A 21,444-nucleotide genomic window follows, 5' to 3' on the forward strand; every position below is an offset into this window, starting at 1 on the left:
TCCACTCACTAGCTTTATCCAAGGTTTCAACCAGTCAGTATTCATTTATCACAGATATACTGAATCCACATATATGTTGGCCAATAAGTTAAAAAAAATTCAACACAAATTCCAAAAGCATATTTTAGATATCTAAAGTTCAATCTTGATTTGAAGGAAAATAAACCCACATGGTGATTTTAGCGTCCTGAAGCTTTTGATCGAATCAACGGACCTTGTGGTGAGACTTCTTTGTCAGCTGTTTTTTCCAAAATCAAGAAGCTAACATGGATGAGAGGTTCTTAAAAGTGATCAGGAAAAAAAATAAAAAATCACTGAAAACTGAGCAAATTTATCTGCAGAGGAAGATCGTGTGATCTGACTGAAAACTCCACAACAAACATGAGACGCCTCTCTGGAGAGATCGTTTTTGTCAAATGTTTGAGTGCTGAGAAATGAATATTTTGGTCGCAGTTCTTTAAACCTCAAACATCCAGGATCGGTCCGGATTCACTTTGGGCCAGATCTCTTGGTCCTCATCAGTCCTTACAGTTCCAGGAAAAAGCTGTTAAGTGAACGCTGTGTTGTATTTTTTTCAGTCTTTCTTAAACAAACACAAAAAAGAGCACTTATCTTCTCTTTACAGAATTGTAAGCCCTATTTTCTGAGCGGTTTACTAACTGATGAGCACGTCTCATAAGGACACTGTGGTGCTTCGGCTGCCGTAACACACGTAACTAAAAATGGCAATGGTCTTCTGTTTATTGCTGCTTGACTAAATGTTTTTTTAAGGTTTTGAGAAAACATATCAGTGTCCATGAGTAAAAAAAAAAAATCTTCGATCCAAAATAAAAAGCATACAATTTACACTTTTTTCTCCAACAGCAGCAGCGCCGTAATATCTATATAATCTGAATAAAATGTAAAGCAGGCACAAGGGGAAAGACTGGTCTGATCTTACAGTCGTCGATCGCTGAAGCGACACTGAAGGTTAAAGCGCTGCTCAGCGTCTGAGCGGTTTATTCAGCTGCTGTGTGGGAGGACGACAGGAGGAGAGAAAGCTGGAGTCAAAGTCCATGTGGACGCTGAGTCTGTTTTTAAGTCTAACTGCTAAAAATCCTGGTTGTCAAATCTCAAATTGCTCTGCAGACGTCTAACCCTAAACTCCTATCAAAAACTATTTATCAAAACTATTTATATGCATCCTTAACACATCTGGCCCCTTGTCTCTGCTCAGGTCTGATTCTTTTGTTTTTCAGCAGGCCGTTGATTCAGACACAGAAACACTGACTGAGCTACGATCATTTAAAATTCATACATTTGACATAAAAATCTATAAAGTCCAATATTGCTATTTTTCAACAGCAAAACAGAAACATGATGTTTCAAGTTTCTGCAAGCTGAACTTTTAGCCAAACTTATTTTTCTCTCACTGCTGCGATGTGGAAACGAACCAGATTAAGTTTTATAAAAATGTTTTAGAAAATTTAGAGTATTTGAGAAGCTGAACTGGAAAAAGTAAGATATAATATTTGACTGTTTTATGACTAAAAAGTTATTAATGTTGGGGGCAAAACAAGATGCCAAGATTGAAGTTTATATATTTCGAGATAAAATATAGTTGTAATATTTATAAAATAAAGTCAAAAATCTATGAGAAAGAAAGGTCTCAATATTTCGAGGAAAAAGTAAAACATTTTTGAGAATATAATTAACTGACCTGTAAAAGCTGACGGGCTGCTTTCACCTGTTTACTACAATGTATAGTTTTTTCTCAAAATACAACTTTTGGTGTAAATTTTAAGCCCATTCTAAAAATGATGACCTTTTTCTCATAACTTTTGATTTTTTTCCCGAAATATTCCCACTTAATTTTAAAATCCGTCTGTTTTATCCCATGAAAAAGCTACAAAACTTAACTTAAAATAATGTAATTTCTTTGCCTGAGCTGTACTGACCTCCCTTTGTCATCATGACCTCCCGTTGACCCTCCACGCGTCTTCCCTCCTGAGAGCAGCGTTATCTCCCCCGCCTCCTCCCTCCAGATAAACTCTCCTCTGCACAGGAAGTGGATGCCATCACGAGCATCTCTGACAGGAAGTCAGTTTACAGTGTAATAAAAATAAAAAAAGCTGAGCCAAGTGGACAGATTCCCGTCATCCTATCAAAAAAAATACTAAAAGCTTCCTTCCTTTCCCTCTGGATCAGACAGTATGTGCCCGGTCGTTGCTTTTCTCCAGCAGGAAAACGATCAGTCTCAGAACAGACGAGAAACTGTCCGAATAAAGACAAAAGCCGTAAACAGAGCAGACAGAGTGGGGGGAGCCCTTTTAGAAAATACGCCTCAAAATCAAGTTCTTGAAACCACAGGGGGGCGTCCGCTCCGCGGGTGAAACGTCTCTCCATCAGGACAAACTCCGCAGGAGCAAGGAAGTAAAAAAATCTTATTGCTTTGAGAGGCGAGACAGAGCAGGGGAAGATTAAATATTCATTATTAAGAAGCTTTCTGACAAAGAACCACACAAAGTTTATACACTGAACTTGAGTCGAAACAATAATCAACCAAAAATGTATCTGCATTGCAATTCATTAATTTACTTTTTTCACTCGAAAAGTCCAAACATTGTCTGGTTGCAGCTTCTAAAATGTTTGATTTGCTGTTTTTCTCTGTTTTATATCATTTTAACTGAAAATAAATGGACTGGTGCACAGACTGAAGAAGATATTTTTCATTATTTTCTAAAATTTAAGTTGCAAAACACTTTTCAGACAGTAAAAGATTAGCAGCAGAATTCATTGTGGAGTCATAAAACTTTGCCTTTAAGTTCGAACAACACTAACATGTTTTTCTGTTGGTTGAACTGAACAAGACAATTTTCTCAATTTTATGGCATTTTATAGATTTATCGAAGATGAAAATGATCTTTTTTAGCAGCCCTACATCAAATACTTTGTTCAGTACTCGTCCACAAGGTTTTAAATAAATTACATAACACATCTCAGACAGTAAAAGACTGCCAGTGTTTTGTGAATTCAATTTGGAGCCGTAACTTCACCTTCGAGTGCATACAACACCGACACGATGCTTTAAATGCTGGAAAAATTCAGTCTTCCAAAAATGTACTTGGTTTTGGACTGTCTGTTGAACTAAACAAGACATTTTTCATTTTTTTCTGACATTTTATAGATAAATCGAGGATGAAAATAACTGTAAGTTGCAGCCCTACACCAAGCACGGTGTCGAGTACTCATCCAGGACATTTTAAATGAATTACGGACGCTTTTCAGCCACTAAAAAAGTTCGCCTTCAAGTGCACACAACACTGACATCCTGCCTATAAATTTCTAGGAAAACTCCTAAAACTTGCTTGTGTGGTTCTTTGTCTATACTCTTAATAATAATAATAATAATAATAATAATAATAATAATAATAATAATAGCATGAATTAAAATGTAAATGCTAAGACACAGGTCATTTCAGTAGCGCTCAGTGGCGTTTTTAGTCTTTCAGAGGCCACCGTTAATATGAATGAAGCTGTTGGAGGAGTGGATGTTTGGCTCTGATCCGATGTGTCCTGAGATCAGGAGGAGCCTTCTGATTTGATTTTAAATAAATCTAAATCTACAGAACAGAGATATCACTCGCCACAGGTAAAAATGATAACAGTCAAGGCCAAATTTACAAGATTTCCCAGCTGCTCTTGGTTCATCTTTCCTGAAGGCAACCTGAGGCAACGATCGGAGACACTGAAAAACTGAGAACATGTCAGCATCCAGATCAGCTTTTCGGCTTTAATTTGCCTTAGATGAAGCCAGAGGAGTAAAGAAAAGGGCTCTGGATGAGGATTCTGATCTGATAACAGCATTCGGTGAACATTTAGATGGTCACTTTATTGCTTAAAGCCAGAAAACATCCAATCAAGAGAGGTGAATGTAGCTGAAGAGCAGCGGCACCAGGAAGACCACGTTGAAGCCCACCGCCCCGTAAACGATGTAGCGGTAGGGCAGCTCCACCTCCATGTGCTGCCGGGCCTTCCTCACGTCCGCGCTGGGCACCCTGAACACCCAGCACACCGCCGGGATGGTGATGGTCTTCATCAGCGCCCGTGTGGTCATCAGCACAAGGACGCCCAGTACGAGCCGCAGCACGGCGACGCCAAACAGGCTGGCGCTGAGGGCGGGCGTGGTGAAGGGGAGTTGATCCGGCGTGGGGTCGGGCATCAGGCCCAGGTAGTGGTTGACGTGGGAAGCCAGAGCGATGCCGGCACCTGTGCCCAGGATCTGAGCGGTGTCGCCCCGCGAGGTGCTCCAGGTGTCCAGGGTGAAAGAGAAGAGGCCAAGGCCCAGGTGGAGGGAGATGATGATGAGCGGAGCGTAGCGGCAGGTCAGGTTGAAGTCGTCGATCAGGTCCATCACCGGCAGGAAGAAGAGCAGGATCAGCGAGCTGTAGACGACGCCGGCAATGACGTCCTGGAGAAAAACACAGAGGAACAGACTGTTAAATCTGACAGATTCATGCAGACTGAATCACACAGTGTTCATGGTAATGCTGAAGCTTGCATGCTGGAAACTGTACGTTTTGCTGAAGATTTGGGGACATTTTAATGACAGTGCTCGCCTACCAAATATTTCACCAGAGCAAGGTCACCGCCAACACTTTTTCTGTAGCACCGACACAGCACTGCTGCTACACAAGACTAGCTAAATGTAAATAACAGGACAAATTTATCATATTTATCATCATACTGAGAGGTAATTGTAGCAATAACCTTTAACACTCAAGCGATAACACGATATACGACATGAGTGCTTTGAGCAGGAACAGCCAATCAGACACAAGTATTAAACCTAAAATTTCTGAGATTTTGCATTTGAATAATAAACTTGGCCTCTTGCCCAGCTGATATTTATTGGTGCATTTCCGCTGATGGATAAAGGAAGTTGAAAAGAGGAAGCAGGAGATCAGCGAGCTCAACGTGGCAGTGAACTCTGGACTCAAACACAGAGGTCATCACTGTCGTTTATTTATTGACGCGAGCAGCAAACTGACAGTGGGCTTCCTGCTCCAGCGTTGACCGTATGTGCGGATTTAACCTCTCACAAAGCTGACAAAGAGCTCCTGCTGAACTATTAAAAGCTACTTCTGAACTGATGATTCAGAGAAGTAAAGACTGTTGTGTTGCACTTCGTGCTGCTGGTCAGCTTCTTCATTACTCTCAGAGACCACCTGAAATAAACTGAATGCTTCAGTGCTGCAATTTTTACACAAACTAACTTCCTACAGTTATTAGCTATGAAAACTAAAATCCGAAAACAAACTAATACAAATGAAAATGGTTTAGAAAGCCTTTTATACTTAGGAGCGGCCACGTATAAAGGATTTCTGGGAGGTGATAGTCCAGTTTCACGGAGGAATTGTGGATTCAAAACTACCCAATAATCTGCTCAACTTTTGAAGAGTCATGCGATGCACTAACACCTCTCGTGGAGTCTGCCAAGCCGAAATATCTTAATACCTTGTTGGCAATAACTAAAGTATTTTTTTCTAAATTTGCAACCACAGCATATACTGTAAAAACAACATTACTTCTCCAGCAAGAAATTAGACACTTTTTTTTTTCATTTCAAGCTTCTCTAATGTGAGAATCTGCTGTTTTTATGTCATTCAAAACATGACATGTGAGGATGTCACCTTACGCTTCAGGACACTGATTGACATTTTTTAAAACATTTAAAAAATTACACATTTCGTTCACATAAGAAACAACTGGAATATAAATCCATAGTGAAAATAATTGTTATCTGGAAGAGTTGTGACAACAGTTTCCTTTTGTCTGCTCACTTTCTGCACTTCTTTCCCAGGATTTAGTTTCAAAATTGTTTTGTATTTCATGTTAGTGTTTTTGTGTTAACCATTGCCTCATGTTACCTGGCACATCAAAAAATGATTCTAATCAGGTCACATAAAAAAGGTTTTATACATTTGAAATCACAGGGAACTAAAGAATAGCCCTGGTATCAGAGGGTAAAATGTGAAATTGGTGCATCCCTGTGTGTCTCATTGCTTTGCATGCTTGTCTCTGTATTTACCTACATGAATATTATGTAAATAAGTAATTTGGTTACAGAATATGCATGGGTAGAATTTCTGCAGGGAAAATCTTGGCCATTTTTATTTTACTAAGTTTTTTTGTGCGTATTGCAAAGACTTTCTCTAGCAGGACTGGGTGGAGAGTGTAAATAAAAAGTCCCTCATCAGGCTGACTGAGGTGTGTACAGTATTTACTTTGTCCTCAGCAGTGTCTACTTTCCCTGGTTGAGAAATCAATGAGGGCTACTGTAAATGTACACCTGTCTCCATCCACCAGCCAAAGCCGCTGCCTGGCGGGTTATCCCACCTGGACGTAAGCCAAGGTCCTGTTACGGTTTAAATATCTATTTGGCTGCTAAAATACAGGCTGTGGTACACATAAGCCCAGATCTCACAGTCGCTCATCACACTGCCGTCACACGTTGGCACTCCGCTCAGCAGGAACTCGTGTCCCTGCGGACTGACTGGCAGTACAAGGACACATTTTACTGTCAGGCCATTTAAAATTGACTCAGCTGCAGCGAGATAACCAACAGGAAACCCCTCAGAGGATTACTGTGATTTATCACCTCACTGCTGCTGCAGCAAACTTTTATCAGCTCTCTCTCTTAACCCTTTGAAACCTGAGCAAATTGGTTTGATTTCTATTAAAATCACAGGGCAAAAGCAATAAGAAATTGAACAAGACGTTGCCCAATTATTAGTGTGAAATTGTTTTAAAGACTTAGGGAAATTTACATTAAAATAAGTTAAAAAAAAAAAAAAAAAAAAAAGAAAAGAAAAGTACAAAAACCTTTTTTTTTTTTTTTTTAAAAAAAGAGACCTAAAAAGTGATTGATATATATATAAATATATATATATATATATATATATATATATATATATTAAATCATACTTTTTTTGTTCTGTACCATTATCTTAAATCTTTAATTTAAATAACTCTTTTTTAGATAATTTCTTATAAACCTTCCCCCTTTATAAATACTTATAAATACTCATTTTCGTGTTATTTTCTTGTCCCCTTCCACTTATTTCTCACTAATTTCTCTCTTTTGCTAGAATCTCTTGCCATCCTGGTCATTGCCTTTTTTCTCCATGTTTGAGAAAAAAAAATGACATTGCTCAGGTTTCAAAGGGTTAATAACAGTGAGCAAACGCTTTCAGCTGTTTGTAATTTTCCCCTCCACTGACACAACTAGAGGGAGCTCTGAAACAATATGATCTGACTGATTTAAAAATGTCCACAAAGAAGATGGACGGCTGGCACACACAGAAAGATCTGTGTTATTCAGTGAAAGCTTTTATCTCAAGTGCTTTACAGTAAAAATATATATATATATATATATATATATATATATATATATATATATATATAAATAAATATATATGTATATATTGTTTTCATGGGTAACTTCAGTGGAAACAGAAATAACCCTATACATTATTCCTGCCTGCTTTAATGACGTAATGGCTCCTGCAATCAGCATTCATTAAATGCTTATATAAGTTCAATTTGTGCAACATGTGGACAGCAATGATAACCCTCAAGACATAAACATGTAGTCACCTCAAGTCAACTTTTTTCATTACAGCTGCAACTAATGATTCATTTATGGTAATGGTTAATACATCGGTTATTAACTCCATTTATCGTTCCCCGGTGTCTCTGAATGTCGGTTCCACTCTCATTCTCAGTCAGTGTCTCCACCGTTATCCTCCACTCTCATTATCCGCCAGTATCTCTGCTGGTGTCCGCTTTCATTCTCCACCGGTGTCTCTGAATGTCGGTTCCGCTCTCATTCTCCGCCGTTGTCTCCGCTGGTGTCTCCGAATGTCCGCCGCTCTCATTCGCCGATGGCGTCTCCAAATATCTGCTCCGCTCTCATTCTCTGCCGGTGTCCACTCCGCTCTCATTAACTGCTGGTGTCTCCGCTAGTGTCCGCTCTCTCCACTCCACTCTCATTCTCCGCCAGTGTCTCCGAATGTCCGCTGCGCTGTGGTGCTTCGTGACATTTTGTGGGAGATATCTGGCATTTCTAGATGGTTTTCTTGGCAACCTTGTGTTTTTCACTGGATGTGAGATTCCACTTGGATTTAGATCATGATGAGTTTAAGAAGAGGAATTTATTAAATTATTTACCAAAAAGAATTTACCAATATTTTTCAAAGTTTTACAATGTAGCGTCAAAAAACCCAACAACAGTTGGAAGGTAATTGAGAGTCGAGTTGATGAAATAAACAGAAGAACTACGGGTTAAAATATTTTGATATAGACTGAGCACAAATTAAGCCTTTAAATCAATAAAAAACACAAAAACTTGAGTGAAATTTCGGTGAGCCGTCTGTTAAAAAGATCTGTAGATGTCATTATCAGTAGCTGAACAGCTTTTTGACTCCGAGCTCTTCCTGCAGAACAAAAGCAGAGGAAGTCGTTTCATTGGGCGTGATGATTTCCAGAGCACATTAAGTGCCTGTCAGGCCTGGCAGACCGGACCGCTAATGGCTCGCCGTGTGTTCGAGCTCCACTCCCCGAAACACAACAGTCTGCAAATGAGCTCTGTGCACGTTGACCTACATGATTCGATCAATCTCAAATTACTTCAGTTCTGAGTTTTTGACACAAATGTTGTGAAATCAATGTTAACACAAATATAGTTCATGCAGCAGTTAAAGAAAAACGTTAAGCTGCCGTCTGTGGTGATTTATGATCCTAACTTGTTGCAGTTTGCTGCAAAAAATGACACACCTTCCTGTTGTAGTCATAACTCTCTCAAATCTGAACACACTGGCATTACACATATTTTTAGATTCAGTGTGACTTACATTTTCCCATAATATTAAAAACATGGTTTTAAACAAATATAAAACTAGGGTACCATTACTATTTTTTCTTTCTGTTTTTAATTATGGGTTTTTCTTACTACGTGTTTTTGGTATTTGTTTTGTACAACTTAAACTTTAAAAAAGTTACCCACGAGAATGTAAGGAAAAAGTGTTCTATTTTTTTTTTGTTTTACTTTTGGAAAATTGTTAACAAGTAGCAAACTAAATTACTCAAACCTCAAGTATCATTACCTCACAAACAATTATCCATAAATCTGCTTAAAAATCATAGATTTTAGATAGATAATTTGGCATACATTTAATTGCGTGAGAAAAAATATTATATTGATATTATTCTGAAAGAAAGAGAACAGTAAGACAAAAAATAACAACAGCATTTACATAAATCATGTCACAATGACACTCCATGCATTCATGTATGGATACTTGAAAAATTGGATCATGGCTGCACTGATGCTGTGGTCCTCGTAAATAAAATATTTTCTTTACAATAATATTTTGTATGCCTGGCAGACTAAACATGATTCAAAGTTAAAGCCCACCAGCTAAAACCGACGGTTCCATCCCACTGGAGTTTACTGTGAAGTCTAGCAGAGATCCCGAATTTTCCAAAGAAACAAATATGTCTGAATTAGGGATTTTTCTGAGTTGATGAAATGATGCTGGGATAATAAATAGCTTCTTTGGTTTGAAAAGTTGTTTTAAGTAGTTTGATGGAAGTATTGGGCAAAGCAGGAACAGATTATATATGTTTGTGCCATTGTAATACAGTTTGGAAAAATATGGCGTCTTTCAGCTTACTTGAGGGGAAATTTTAGGGAAGATCAGAGTTGAGGGGGATTACTAAAATCTTAGAGATCAACTGTCATTACTAGGTACTGGTGGAAAGTAAATTTAAAGCAGAAGTTGGAGATGAAATCTAACAGTTGCTATGGTTACAGACATTATTTACATCATGATGACATCAAGCGTGAGGGAAGAATGAACACAAAGAAGAGCAGCAGGAATTTTTAGGCTGCAGACTAATGAGTGTTGCGGTGGTCAGATTCATGCTTGTGGTGACAGGAGAGAGAGAAGGAAGAGGAAGAGGAGATGGACATGTGCAGTACAGACTTTAGCAGTAGACAAAATATTAATAGTACTTTGTAGGAAGGAAACAGGTGGTTAAATGGTTTTTCGGTGTTAGTAAACAGACAAACAAAGCACTTGAGATTGATATTTTTAGTGACTGGACACCGTTACATCCTCTGATGCAGAATGCTTACAAAAACCCTTCTGCAGACTAAACAGCAGTGGTGGAAGAAGTAAAAATATTTCACTACAAGTAAAGGTTCAGCACTGAAAACTTCACTAAAGTAAAACTACAGAAGTATTAGCAACAAATCGTACTTGATGTACTTAAATATATGTGAACTTCCCTTTAGAAACACAGTAGTTTGTTACAGTCAGATTAACAGATTAAGCTGACTTGTATCCAGATTAGGGCTTCAATTAATAATTGTTTTCATCGCCACTTAATCTGCTGATTATTTTATCAATTTATTGATTAGTTTTTGTGTCAATAAAATGTAGGAAAATGTTGATCAGTGTTTACAAAAGCCAAAGATGACGTTCTGTAATGACTTGTTTTGTCCACAACCCAAAGACATTCAGTAATACTTTGTGGAGGAGGAAAAAAACCAGGAAATATTGATGTTTGAGAAGCTGAAATCAAAGAATTTTGAGTTTTTTCTACAAAATTACAAACTAGGGTTGCAAATTGAAAGCACTTTCCTTAATTGATTGGTCAAATTAACGATCAATTCATTAATTATTTAAAAAAACATAATATCTCTGCTTATTTCACGCAATACTAAATGTGGGTTTTCCTCAATCAAAGCTCACAGCAACAAACTGAATATAATTTGACAGCATTCAATAGCCTTGATTAAATTTCACATGTTCAATTAAATTCTGCACGACCGATTAATCAATCATAGATTAGTTATCATGCTTCATCCCAAACGAGTAATCGATCTTAAAGCAGCATGGAGCCAAGGAAGCTATTTTGGGTGTGTTTTGCTTTTGATTATATGAATATGAACGTAAACTACTTTGCAGAACTTTTACAGTCGACTCGTTATGGAAAAATCATTTTACTCTTGAATGTTATTCATTTGGATTATGAGGACTTCAGTGCTGTCTCACAGTGTAAACACAGTAGTCACAGTAAAGCCCTGGGGCTTTTTAATGTCTGATTTTCAACATCAGTTGTGTAAGTGTTAGTTCTGGGATTCTCCTGAAAGTTTTTTAGACGCTGGGACAAATGAGGCGTGTCTCACGTTGCAGGATGACTCAGGCCTGTGTCCTATAATTTTCTCTCTCTGAATTGTAAATCTAATCAACTACTGAAAATGAAATAATCATGTTAAGTACTTTTTCTAGGTCAGGTTTATCTGAGGAGACTGTTTTTTTCTGTCGGGATGGTCACAGATGGAGCAGAGTTGTGGTATATAAAGCGCTGCGAGCCAGCAGATGTGCATGTGGTTCCTGAGGTGGAGGTCTGAGCTGCGACACCACCTGTGGGCAGCCACAAAAGCCCTTAAAGAAAGTCTGTGATGTGGAATAACATTCTAAAAGTTTGTCTGGGAGGACGGCCAGCGTACCGTAACGTCTGCTGGACGCACATCACCATCCATCAGTCCCTCTTACACAGCTGTGACCACGGAAACTGTTGCAACAGCGACAGACAGCCCAACCCCACCAGTGCGCTGACATCATTTCCCAGTGAGTGACATTACCCCATATGAGGCTTAATGTGACCGGCGCGTGGACAGAGGAACCCACACACACATCTGTGGTGACCGTTATCTGCCAGAAGATTAATGTCCCAAAAATAACATATGAGCCAAAATAATCTGTCTGAATTCACCCAGATCCAAGAGGTCCGAGGAGGAGCTACATGTGGAATTAGGTGGAAAATTGTATTAGATTAGTATTTTTATGAATCAGATATTTTGATCTGCTTACTTTTCATTTAATGACTGCATAATATTTACAATTTATAATCAGTCAGAGCCATACTCAAAGCTAAAAAGGAACGGAAACACTTTGCTGTATGCTTGACTACCTGTGTGAGGCACTAACACTGTCAGGATCCGGAGTTTGATTCTCACTGGGACTACAGGCCTGTTTTCTAAATGGTTTATTTCAGGGGTGTCCAAACTTTTTGACGGGGGCCAGTTTAGATAATGTGAAAGTACCCGGGGCTCATCTGCTTCTCGCATCATTTGAGTTATATTACAGATATTTTAGCTCCATTTGTTCCTTTTTTACTGGTGACCTGTTGGCAATCCAGAGTCTCTCATAATCCATGTGTGGGTTGCAACTAAGCCTTTGAGAACTGTAGAGGACTGTAACGCTGCAGGGCACCAGGAGCTAACACACCTACTCAGTATTGTCACATTATGTTTTTCATGACTCTACCTGTACTGTACAGCAGTGAGTTCATGTAGTCAAACCAATGCTGTCAGCTAACATGAGAGCAGCAGATAAAAGATGAAAGAGCAAGTTTTTGCAGGCATGAATACGCTTCAATAGTTTCCAAGTAAGAATTGAGAGGCGTCTATTGTCTTAACCACTGACATCTGCACCGAGCCTGAAACAGGCCAGAGCATGTTGAGGACATGATGCATGCTTCAGATTAGCTGTGTGGCAAAAGGAAGTACAGGTGCAGGCTCGGCTCAAAACCCCAAATCAAGGACAAGTGAGAGGTCGAAAGAGCTCATGCTGAAGAAATGAATGCACTCAGACAGCAAAAATTGAACTATTCAGTCTTTTTCGGGAACATAGTGTACAGAAACACAGTGGTGTACAGAGGTTCATCCTCACAGCCACATTCCTTCAATAATAATAAAATATAGTTTTTTGGACATTTCTCCCTATCTTTCTAAAAAATTACTTTCCAAAGCTACTAATTTCTTACAATTTGCAGAACAGTTGCTCATTGTCAAAGGTAAACTTGCTCATTGTTTTTTGTCCATGTTTTCAAAAGAAAGCAAACCAGTTAGCTCAGATTCAGAAAGTTTAAGTAACTGTGAAGGTGTCTGAACGAGCATGTGATGTCGATCCAGGTTTCAAAGGGTTAAATAATTCCACTTTTTTTATGGGAAAACCATATCAGACACTAATTACTAGTCAGAGTATTTTTGTTTATGAAATATCTTGAAGGGAACTTTAAAGTGAATTTATAATATGTTAGCCTTTAACTGCAGCTTACAGTCGTCATCAGCCGACGGCTCAATTGCTGACTGAGAGCTGAAAAAGCCAGTAAGTGGATGTTGGGATGAGGTCATTTAGAAACATGAACTGATCTAAAGGGAACTTCAGTGCTCCAATATCACAATAAACACGAAGGCTGGAACAGAGTGCAAATTCATTCAGTCACAGTATCAGCTTGACCTATTACGTGCAATATTGACTGATCAGTCAGCAAAGCTAATAAATAAAAAAGGAGAACACTAGCATGCAAATCTATGACGATCTGAAAAGAAAAATGCATATTTGTGTGTCGTTTATTATTATTACAGTTAAATCCTGCAACTGTCACATTAACCTGTGAAATTACTAAATTATTTTTCTAATCATTTCTGGATTTTGCAGATGTGTGTTGTAAATATGTGTGGCTTTTCTGTGTGTTGTACTTCTACAGTTACACAGGTGATTGTGTTGCTGACACCAGAGCCTGAAGCTAGCTCGGTTCTGGAGCTGAAGTGACCGCTGGTCGGATACAGTTTCCCACGTGTCAGCTATCGTCTTCAAACGGACAGAATGACGACAAACTGGCACTGCAGGTGGCAAGCCTGACACCATATGTATGTGTACGTGTGTATGTATGTGTGTGTGTGTGTGTGTGTGTGTGTGTGTGTGTGTACATACCAGGACTGAGTGCATTCCCATGTAGATTCGGCTGACACAGACCAGCAGACACCAGCAGAGAGCCAAGCTGAAGCCAAGTGTGAACGAGTACTGTGGAGGTGAGAGGAGACACGTATAAACACACCACTTTACACAGATAACACAGATTAAATTAATCTGACAGGTTTTTAATTTGCAGCATTTCAAACAAAATGACTTTGATGAATAACCTTTGTAATAAACTAATACATTCATAACATGTTAGTTATTCAGTTATGGAAAAGACAGTTATTAAAGCCCAATGTGGTGTTTAGACATTTAGACATTTTAGAGGACAATGAATTGACTGGATTAGACAGGTTACTTACTCTGTTTTATGTTTTTGAAATAACTGAAATAACTTCAAATCATTTAGAAATGTACAATATTTACAAACACATGAATAGAACTTTTTAGTTTAAGTGAGAGTAAGTCCTGCAATCTGGTGCCAGTTTAGAGAAAATGTAAAAGTTATTAAATAGTTGATGTTTTATTATAAACATACATTTGAATTTTCTATTTAAGAAAAGTTACAAAAGTGTTTTTTTGTGCTGTAAATCATAGTTCAAAGTGAGAATGAAAATCTGAATCGGTAGGTCAGGTCATAATAGATATATGACCTGACCTACCTAATATGCATATAAATGTGTACATTTATATGCATATAAAGTGTAATCTGCTTTGCCTTTGATCTGGACTATGTGACTGCACACTTCACATTATGTAACACATACATATATTTGTCGATGAGTCCTTGCATCAAAGCTACTCTATCATATCCCTGCCCGTTTATTGTTCTGATCTGGTGATTAGACTGATAATAAAATGATAGCGAGTGCTGGAGTCTTTGTTGAGTGTACAGTTTCTAACAGGCCTCGATAACATATTGCTGTGATGAAGTGGATATAATGTGCACAGGATTCAAAGGACCTCATAAATATATTTCAGCAATTCTGCTGTTTTGTTATCAGATGTACTTGTCGTCCTGCAGTGGGAGGGGGAAACAGAGGCTGGGTTCACACTGCAGCTAACAGTGTCCAAAGTCAGATTGTTTCCCCTCATGTGCCTCAGCTTACATCTGTATTCAAATCAGTGCAAACTGCAAAAAGCTGCACTGAATCCCAGTTCCTCTGTTTGGATCTGGGTCACATGAATATATGGCTTAAATCAGATCCAGATCCACAAGACCTACATGTGCTGTGTAACTGAACGCTCAACTTAAAAGTACATTTTACATAATTCAGTGCTCTGCAGCTTGTCTGAGCATGACGAATAAATAAAACCAGAGGGAACAAACAAACTGAATAAATAAATAAATAAAACAAGTCCGAAGTAGCAACAGCTGTGACCACATATGCCCATGCATCCCCCTCCATTGCCCCATCCCCTTTTAGCCAACAAACGCACACCTTCATGCACACATATACTTGACCGGCAATAACACCTGGGTCAAATGACTTTGCAGTAGACACAGGTTTTTATCACCTCCAGCTCCGATCAGCATTACTGGGGATACAACATCCGGGTGAACATGATAAATTCAGCTACTTAACAAAACATATGCAATGACGTACCATAACTAATTAAAGTCTGTATTCTCCTAAGCGGCGCTAAAACACAGATCCAAATACATCTGAACAGAGTTTGAAAGAGACACTGAGTAAATAATAGCTATATAAAGAGAAGAAACCACTGAAAAGTTTTAAAAAATGCTTACAAAAAATACAAACTTTGAGTGCAAAGGCCTAATAACTGTTTTCATCACAGATCAGTATGACATTTTTTCAATTATTAATTCATGATTTTGTTAGTAAAATGTCAGAGAATAGGGAAACTAGGTAAAAATACCCTGAGGATGAAAGTGACATCTTTGATGTTTTGACTTTATGTCTCACTCACTATCACTCACAATAATTGAGGCTGAATTAAAGATGCATTTGACATTTTAGTTTGAAAAATCATTGAAATGTTAATCACATGATCAAAAAAGCTGCCTGATTATATTAATTTTCTGTCACTTGACTAATTGCTTTAATAACTAATTCTTACAGCTCTAAAACAAAGTGGCAGCGTGCAGGTCTGCAGTGTGAACGCAGCCATAAAGAAAAAAAGAAAATGAGTGACAGCTGAGCCGGGAGAGAGAGAGACGACAGATGAAAGCTGCTGAGGTTTGCACACTTGTTAAAAGCCTTTTGTTCTCGTCATTGTTGCTGAGACAGCTCAGATTTCCTCTCACTGACCAGAATTACACAACTAATCCCAAACCATCACTGACTCCCACACCTCCAGCCTTCAGGGGGAAACGTTGCATCAGAGCTGTGTAATGCAGTTGGATGTTAATGTAACGCGGATAAGGCTACTTCCTTCTAAAAGTTGGTAGTTGCACATGAGGTTCAGATTTCAGACCCTGTCACATGAACATCTGCGTCGCTGTCTTACACAAACAAATTTTGTAGTGTAACAAGAGGAGCGAATATTTATCAAACCATTATCTCTATCTGGCTCTTGGTTCTTCTTTTTTTTCCTTAAAATACTTTACATTGGTATTATAACTGCAAATGTTTATGTTCTGAAAAAGGAGCCAGCCCAATAAGATTTTTTTCCTCTCTCTGTTACTTTCACGTAATATGTATTAGAGTTGTTTTGATTGTGAATCTGGTTGTTGTGTATTGATATGAGTGAAACAAATAAAAATGTAATGAAATATTGAGCTGTTTAATATTTTAACCATATAGAAAAATAATAATTATCATAATAACTTTGACTGAAATGTTTCAGATCTCACTGTGTGACAATCTTAAATTATCAATAATGTAGATAAAAGATAATGATGATGTATTGCCATGTTTAGACGCGAACGGCCCTCGTAAAACATAAAGTTTTTCCTTCGAAAAAAAAAAATCAGCGTTCATGATAACTTTGAAAACAATCCTTATGTATACAGATCCGCAAAAACAACCAAAAACACTTAGTATGCATGCCAGGCCAGTAGCTGAAGATGTAACTTTGCAATGACACACCATAGAAGAACCCCTGCTCATAAAGTTATTCTTCTACTGAGCGTGAGTACAAACAAACAAGAAGACAATGGTGAACGTACGCACAGGAACTGACAACGCTAATAAACTCAGTAGAGTCAGCAGCACAAACACAGCTCGGTACTTCATCATTGTTGTTATTGTTGTCCTCTTTCTCACATATGGCTATTTGTTTGAAACATAATGCGCATGCGCAAAGTGCAGCCGTGACCTCACCGTTCTTACAGGATCTGCCAGTTTACACGGCGACAGACGCAGTGGCGTTTTAAAAAAATTACACTTTGGAGCCTGACTTCAAAAGTTACATTTTCCAGCCCCAAAAAACACCGTTGTTGTGTGAATTAAAAGCCCAACTGCATGTTTCCTGCAAGAGCCGCTGCAGTGTAAAATGCTCCTTATATTGAATCATCCTTTCTTAATTTTCTTTGTCTTCTTAGTAATTTTTTTATGGCACCAACAGTGATTTGTGAACTGAATTCATACCTTATGAACTGTACCAAGAAACACAAAGAAGCTATTATCTCGGCTACACTGCAGGCATCATATGAGAAAAACATATCACTTTCAACCTCCCTGTTCGCACTTAATGAACCCTGCTGTCCTGCAGAGAGTGTGTAAGCCTGGACTATGGACTTCTATGCGTTATCTGCTATACTGAAGTGTTGCTGCAATTTCTGACATCTTCCTGCAGTCTGTGATTCAAGGTGACAAGAGTTAAAACATGCGGCTGTGACAATGACGTATACGGGCCATTTTACAACCTGCATTAGCCTGATGGATAAAAAGCTTTTTTACTGCCAGCTGTGGCTGCATAATTCCAGCCTCTCAGTGTTTCACTGGACAAACATATTTCTGTAACACACGGATAAGCTTTGTTGCGAATAATGGCTGCTTATCTGCCAAATAAGTTGTTGGTGAAGTACACAAATAACCACGCTCAGATTGACCTGCATTTATCCAAAGGCTGTGCTGACGTCACAGCTTGTGCTTCATGGAAAAGTAAATAAAACTTATCACATATTTTACTGGTATATTATTTATCCACATTTTCTGTGCAGTTCAAAAAGTTATCCAAACTTCTAAGAGGTCACAAATATTTTTTTTTAGCTTTTGACCCATTTCAGGCAAAGGTCTACCACAATCCATCAGACAGAAATATCTCAACAACCATTAGATGGATTGCCACAAATTTCCAGGTGCATACATCCACGTTCCACAGCTGCACTTTGTGCTTCATGCTAATTAAAGAAATACAGAAACCCATTTACTGATAAGCAGGTTTTCACATCAGGAATTTGCCTTGGTATTTTGTTGCAGGACAGTCAAAATAAACATAGCAGGAGAAAATGGGAAAAGAGACCACGAAAGTCAAGAACCATAACTATAAAATAAAAAAAAACTGAATAAAAACATGTAAAATATATCTGTTTTAAAATTGAAAAGAGCTTAGCAGTATTTAAAATGAAGATGATGAACATGGTAGCACATGCAAACATGCTTACAATAGTTGGGTTTCCATTAACCCGCAAATTACGCTAATCTGTAATGGAAACCTGCCTAGTGACAATGATATTACTGTTTAGCTCAGAGATGCTGTGTGGTTTAGACTTCTGTTTCCCATTTTTCGATTTGAATCCATATCAACAAATTATAGCAGCAGTTTGAATATTATAATTACAGATGCCATTACTCATATTCTCCACAATAATCTAGCATTTACATTTTAGCCATTTACATTTACCTGTGTAAGTCACTAACCTTGACAACACAAGCTGCTGCATGAAATATGTGACAGACATTTCAGTCAGACAGCTCCTGTGAGACTCTCCTACAGGTGTCTCTCTAACCACAAAGCTTCACTCCAAAGTGTCAATTATAGACTGAAATCTCTTTACAGAATGAGGTCAGGGCAGAGGGAGGTTTTGGTTGAGAAAAAGACGTCTTTATGTGTGCGGATTAGCTGTGAAGTTGCGTCAGACGCTTGACGAGCTTCAGATCAACGCTGTGTTTGGGGAAAGCATTGAGTGTGAGGTGAAGGGGGGGGGGGGGTCAAAGACGCAATCTGTGATAATGCTGTCCAAACAGCGTCCTCTGTCCATGAGCAAACAGAGCAGCGGGTCTCACGGCCATGTTTGCATGCTCGCTTTGGCCTTGCGCCTATGACCGTGGCGGTGCTGCAGCGGTCGCTTCGTGCAACGTTTTATGGACGTGGTGTTTTTTTTGTGTGGCTTGTGGTTCTCAGCACACTGCTTATTGACTGTTAGCCTCAGTGCAGGGTTTGCTCTGTGCACCCTCACGTGACATACGACTGAACATACATACATACAGACACACACACACACACCCAAACCACACAGATCTCAGGGTGTGCTGTGTTTGACTTTCAACACTGCCAAGATGTTAAGTTGTGTTTGAGGCTACGAACCAACCACAGTGGTGAATATCCTTCTTGAACTGGCAGTGCATAACACAGCAGAGAAAGACCAGACCTAATTACTTATTACGATATGTCTAATTTGGTAACTAGAAACTCCAGCTTCACACACTTGCAGCTGCAAATGTCAACAAGAGAAAAGTGTCATATAAAACTGAATAACCCTTATTACAGCTCTTATAATCACCCTGTGGCAGTATGCCTCTGTGCACCAGTAAGCTTCTCTTAAAGTTTACATCAATGTCTGTGAAAACACGGATGCTTCACACACATCGTCCCTCAGCAGCACAGAAGATCTATACAATCAGCACAGTGCCAAAATTACTGTCACTAATTCAGTATATGACCAAATCTCTCTCTTTCTGTTCCTGAGATATGACGTTAGTAATGGCTAAAAAAGTGTTTTATGAAGAATATTATGACGTCAAAGTGAAGTTTACCTTTGACCTCTTTGATATCAAATGTCATGACTTTATCATTTCATTCTGTTAAACATCTGTGTTAGGTTTTATCACAATTAGCATAAGAATTCTTGAGTTAGGGCCAAAACATCAAAATGTAATCAGTTTATCGTTGAGTGAAGTTTGTGCCAAATTTTAGGAAATTCCCTCAAAGCATTTGCGAGATATCGCCTTCACGTGAATGAGACAGACAAAGTCACTGTGACCATGACCTTTAACCTATGACCACCAAATCTAATCAGTTCATTGTTGAGTACAAGGGGATATTTGTGCCAAATTTTAAGATAATCCCTCAAGGTGTTGTTGACATATCGCGTTCACAAGAACGAGACGTATGTACGAACAACTGGAAAACATAATGCCTCCGGCTACAGCGATTGCTGGCGCGGAGGCATAACAAACATTATTTTCCTTCTTTTGAATTCAACAGAAGAGATTTTGGATTGATATCACCTGCAATCTGATTGAAAAACACAATGTAAAACTCTGTGTTGGAGCTGGGAAACGCTACACTGTTTAAGTAATTCATGCTTGCAGGAAAACGCTGTACAGTTCCCACCTAGTGTTCCTGCTCAAGGGAGAGGAAGTCTCACACAAAGCCTGTTTACCAAAATGTTTTCTGCTCTGAATCTGCTGGAAATGAGAATTGATATCACTCAATGCGCTTAAACTATGTAGTGCTGCCTTATCTCTCTGCTCTGATTTTTCAGTCAAGCAAACCTTATATTCTTGCGTCATCTTTACATCTCTCTACTGGTTTAATCTGCTCACTGGTCCACCTCTCATCCTCTCTTTGCCCCAGGGTCTATTTTCTCCTCTTTCACCAATCTCCCACTTTTTTGTATTAATCTCCACTTCTCTCCTCTATGCTTTCCATATCTCTTTGCCCTCTAGTCTCATCTTATCTCCTTTCATCTACTATCTAATCTTTTCTCTACTTCCTCCCTCAATTTAGCTTTTGCTCTTCTACTTTCCTCTCCTCAAGCTTCTCTTTTCTGTTCTGTCCCTCGTCCCCTCCCTTATTTCGCTCTTACCAGTATCTTCCATAAAGAGACATCTGGCTCTAGTTACTGTCTGAGCTGGAGGAGGGCTTTGGGATGGGAGGAGGACTGTCTCACTGTGGCCATCCGTATCCAGACATTCCTGCTTTACTGAGACGAGTCGCTGAGGCAGGGATACAGCAGGAAAGCTCATAGAGCGACTACGGCAAGCAGAAAAGGATGAGAAGGACATCCTCCTTTGGTCAGATGAATGAAGTTTTATCTATTATTTCATTTGGACATTGAAATGAATATTATTCCAATTCGAGTTCAAAAATGATGTGTGCAGTCACTTCATTACAATGATTCTGGTCCATGTCAGGGAATATCCAGCTTTCTGCGATTTGATCTGTAAAATATCTATGACATTTCATGGTACATGGTGCCCCAGAAACACAGGGAAACATCCTGTTTGGCCCCCCTGAACCCCCTGAACCCCCTGAACCCCCTGAAGTGTAAATGCACAAGTCATCTGTCAGCAGTGTTGACAGTATGGAGTTAAATTCACAAGGACAAAAGGGAGATTGAAAATTTGCTAATGAAATATTTCCATATTGCAATTTTTTGCAATATGCAGGAACAAACTGTTTTGGAAACCAGATTAAAAACAATTTCTGTTGC

The 21,444-nt window shown here is 38.8% G+C and overlaps 1 protein-coding gene across 1 annotated transcript in view; it reads right to left on the reverse strand.

Moving 5' to 3' along the window:
- The window catches only part of sgpp1b (sphingosine-1-phosphate phosphatase 1b), a 30,046-nt gene continuing 8,602 nt past the window's right edge, over positions 1-21,444 (reverse strand). Inside the window, exons 2-3 of the mRNA XM_042501053.1 lie at positions 13,833-13,922; positions 1-4,450 (exon numbers count right to left, since the gene is read on the reverse strand). Coding sequence (XP_042356987.1) covers positions 3,899-4,450; positions 13,833-13,922 — 642 coding nt within the window. The 3' untranslated portion in view covers positions 1-3,898. The remainder of the gene's footprint in view (positions 4,451-13,832; positions 13,923-21,444) is intronic.

This window comes from Plectropomus leopardus, chromosome 14 (genome assembly GCF_008729295.1).
Source record: "Plectropomus leopardus isolate mb chromosome 14, YSFRI_Pleo_2.0, whole genome shotgun sequence".
NCBI classification, from domain to species: Eukaryota; Metazoa; Chordata; class Actinopteri; order Perciformes; family Serranidae; genus Plectropomus; species Plectropomus leopardus.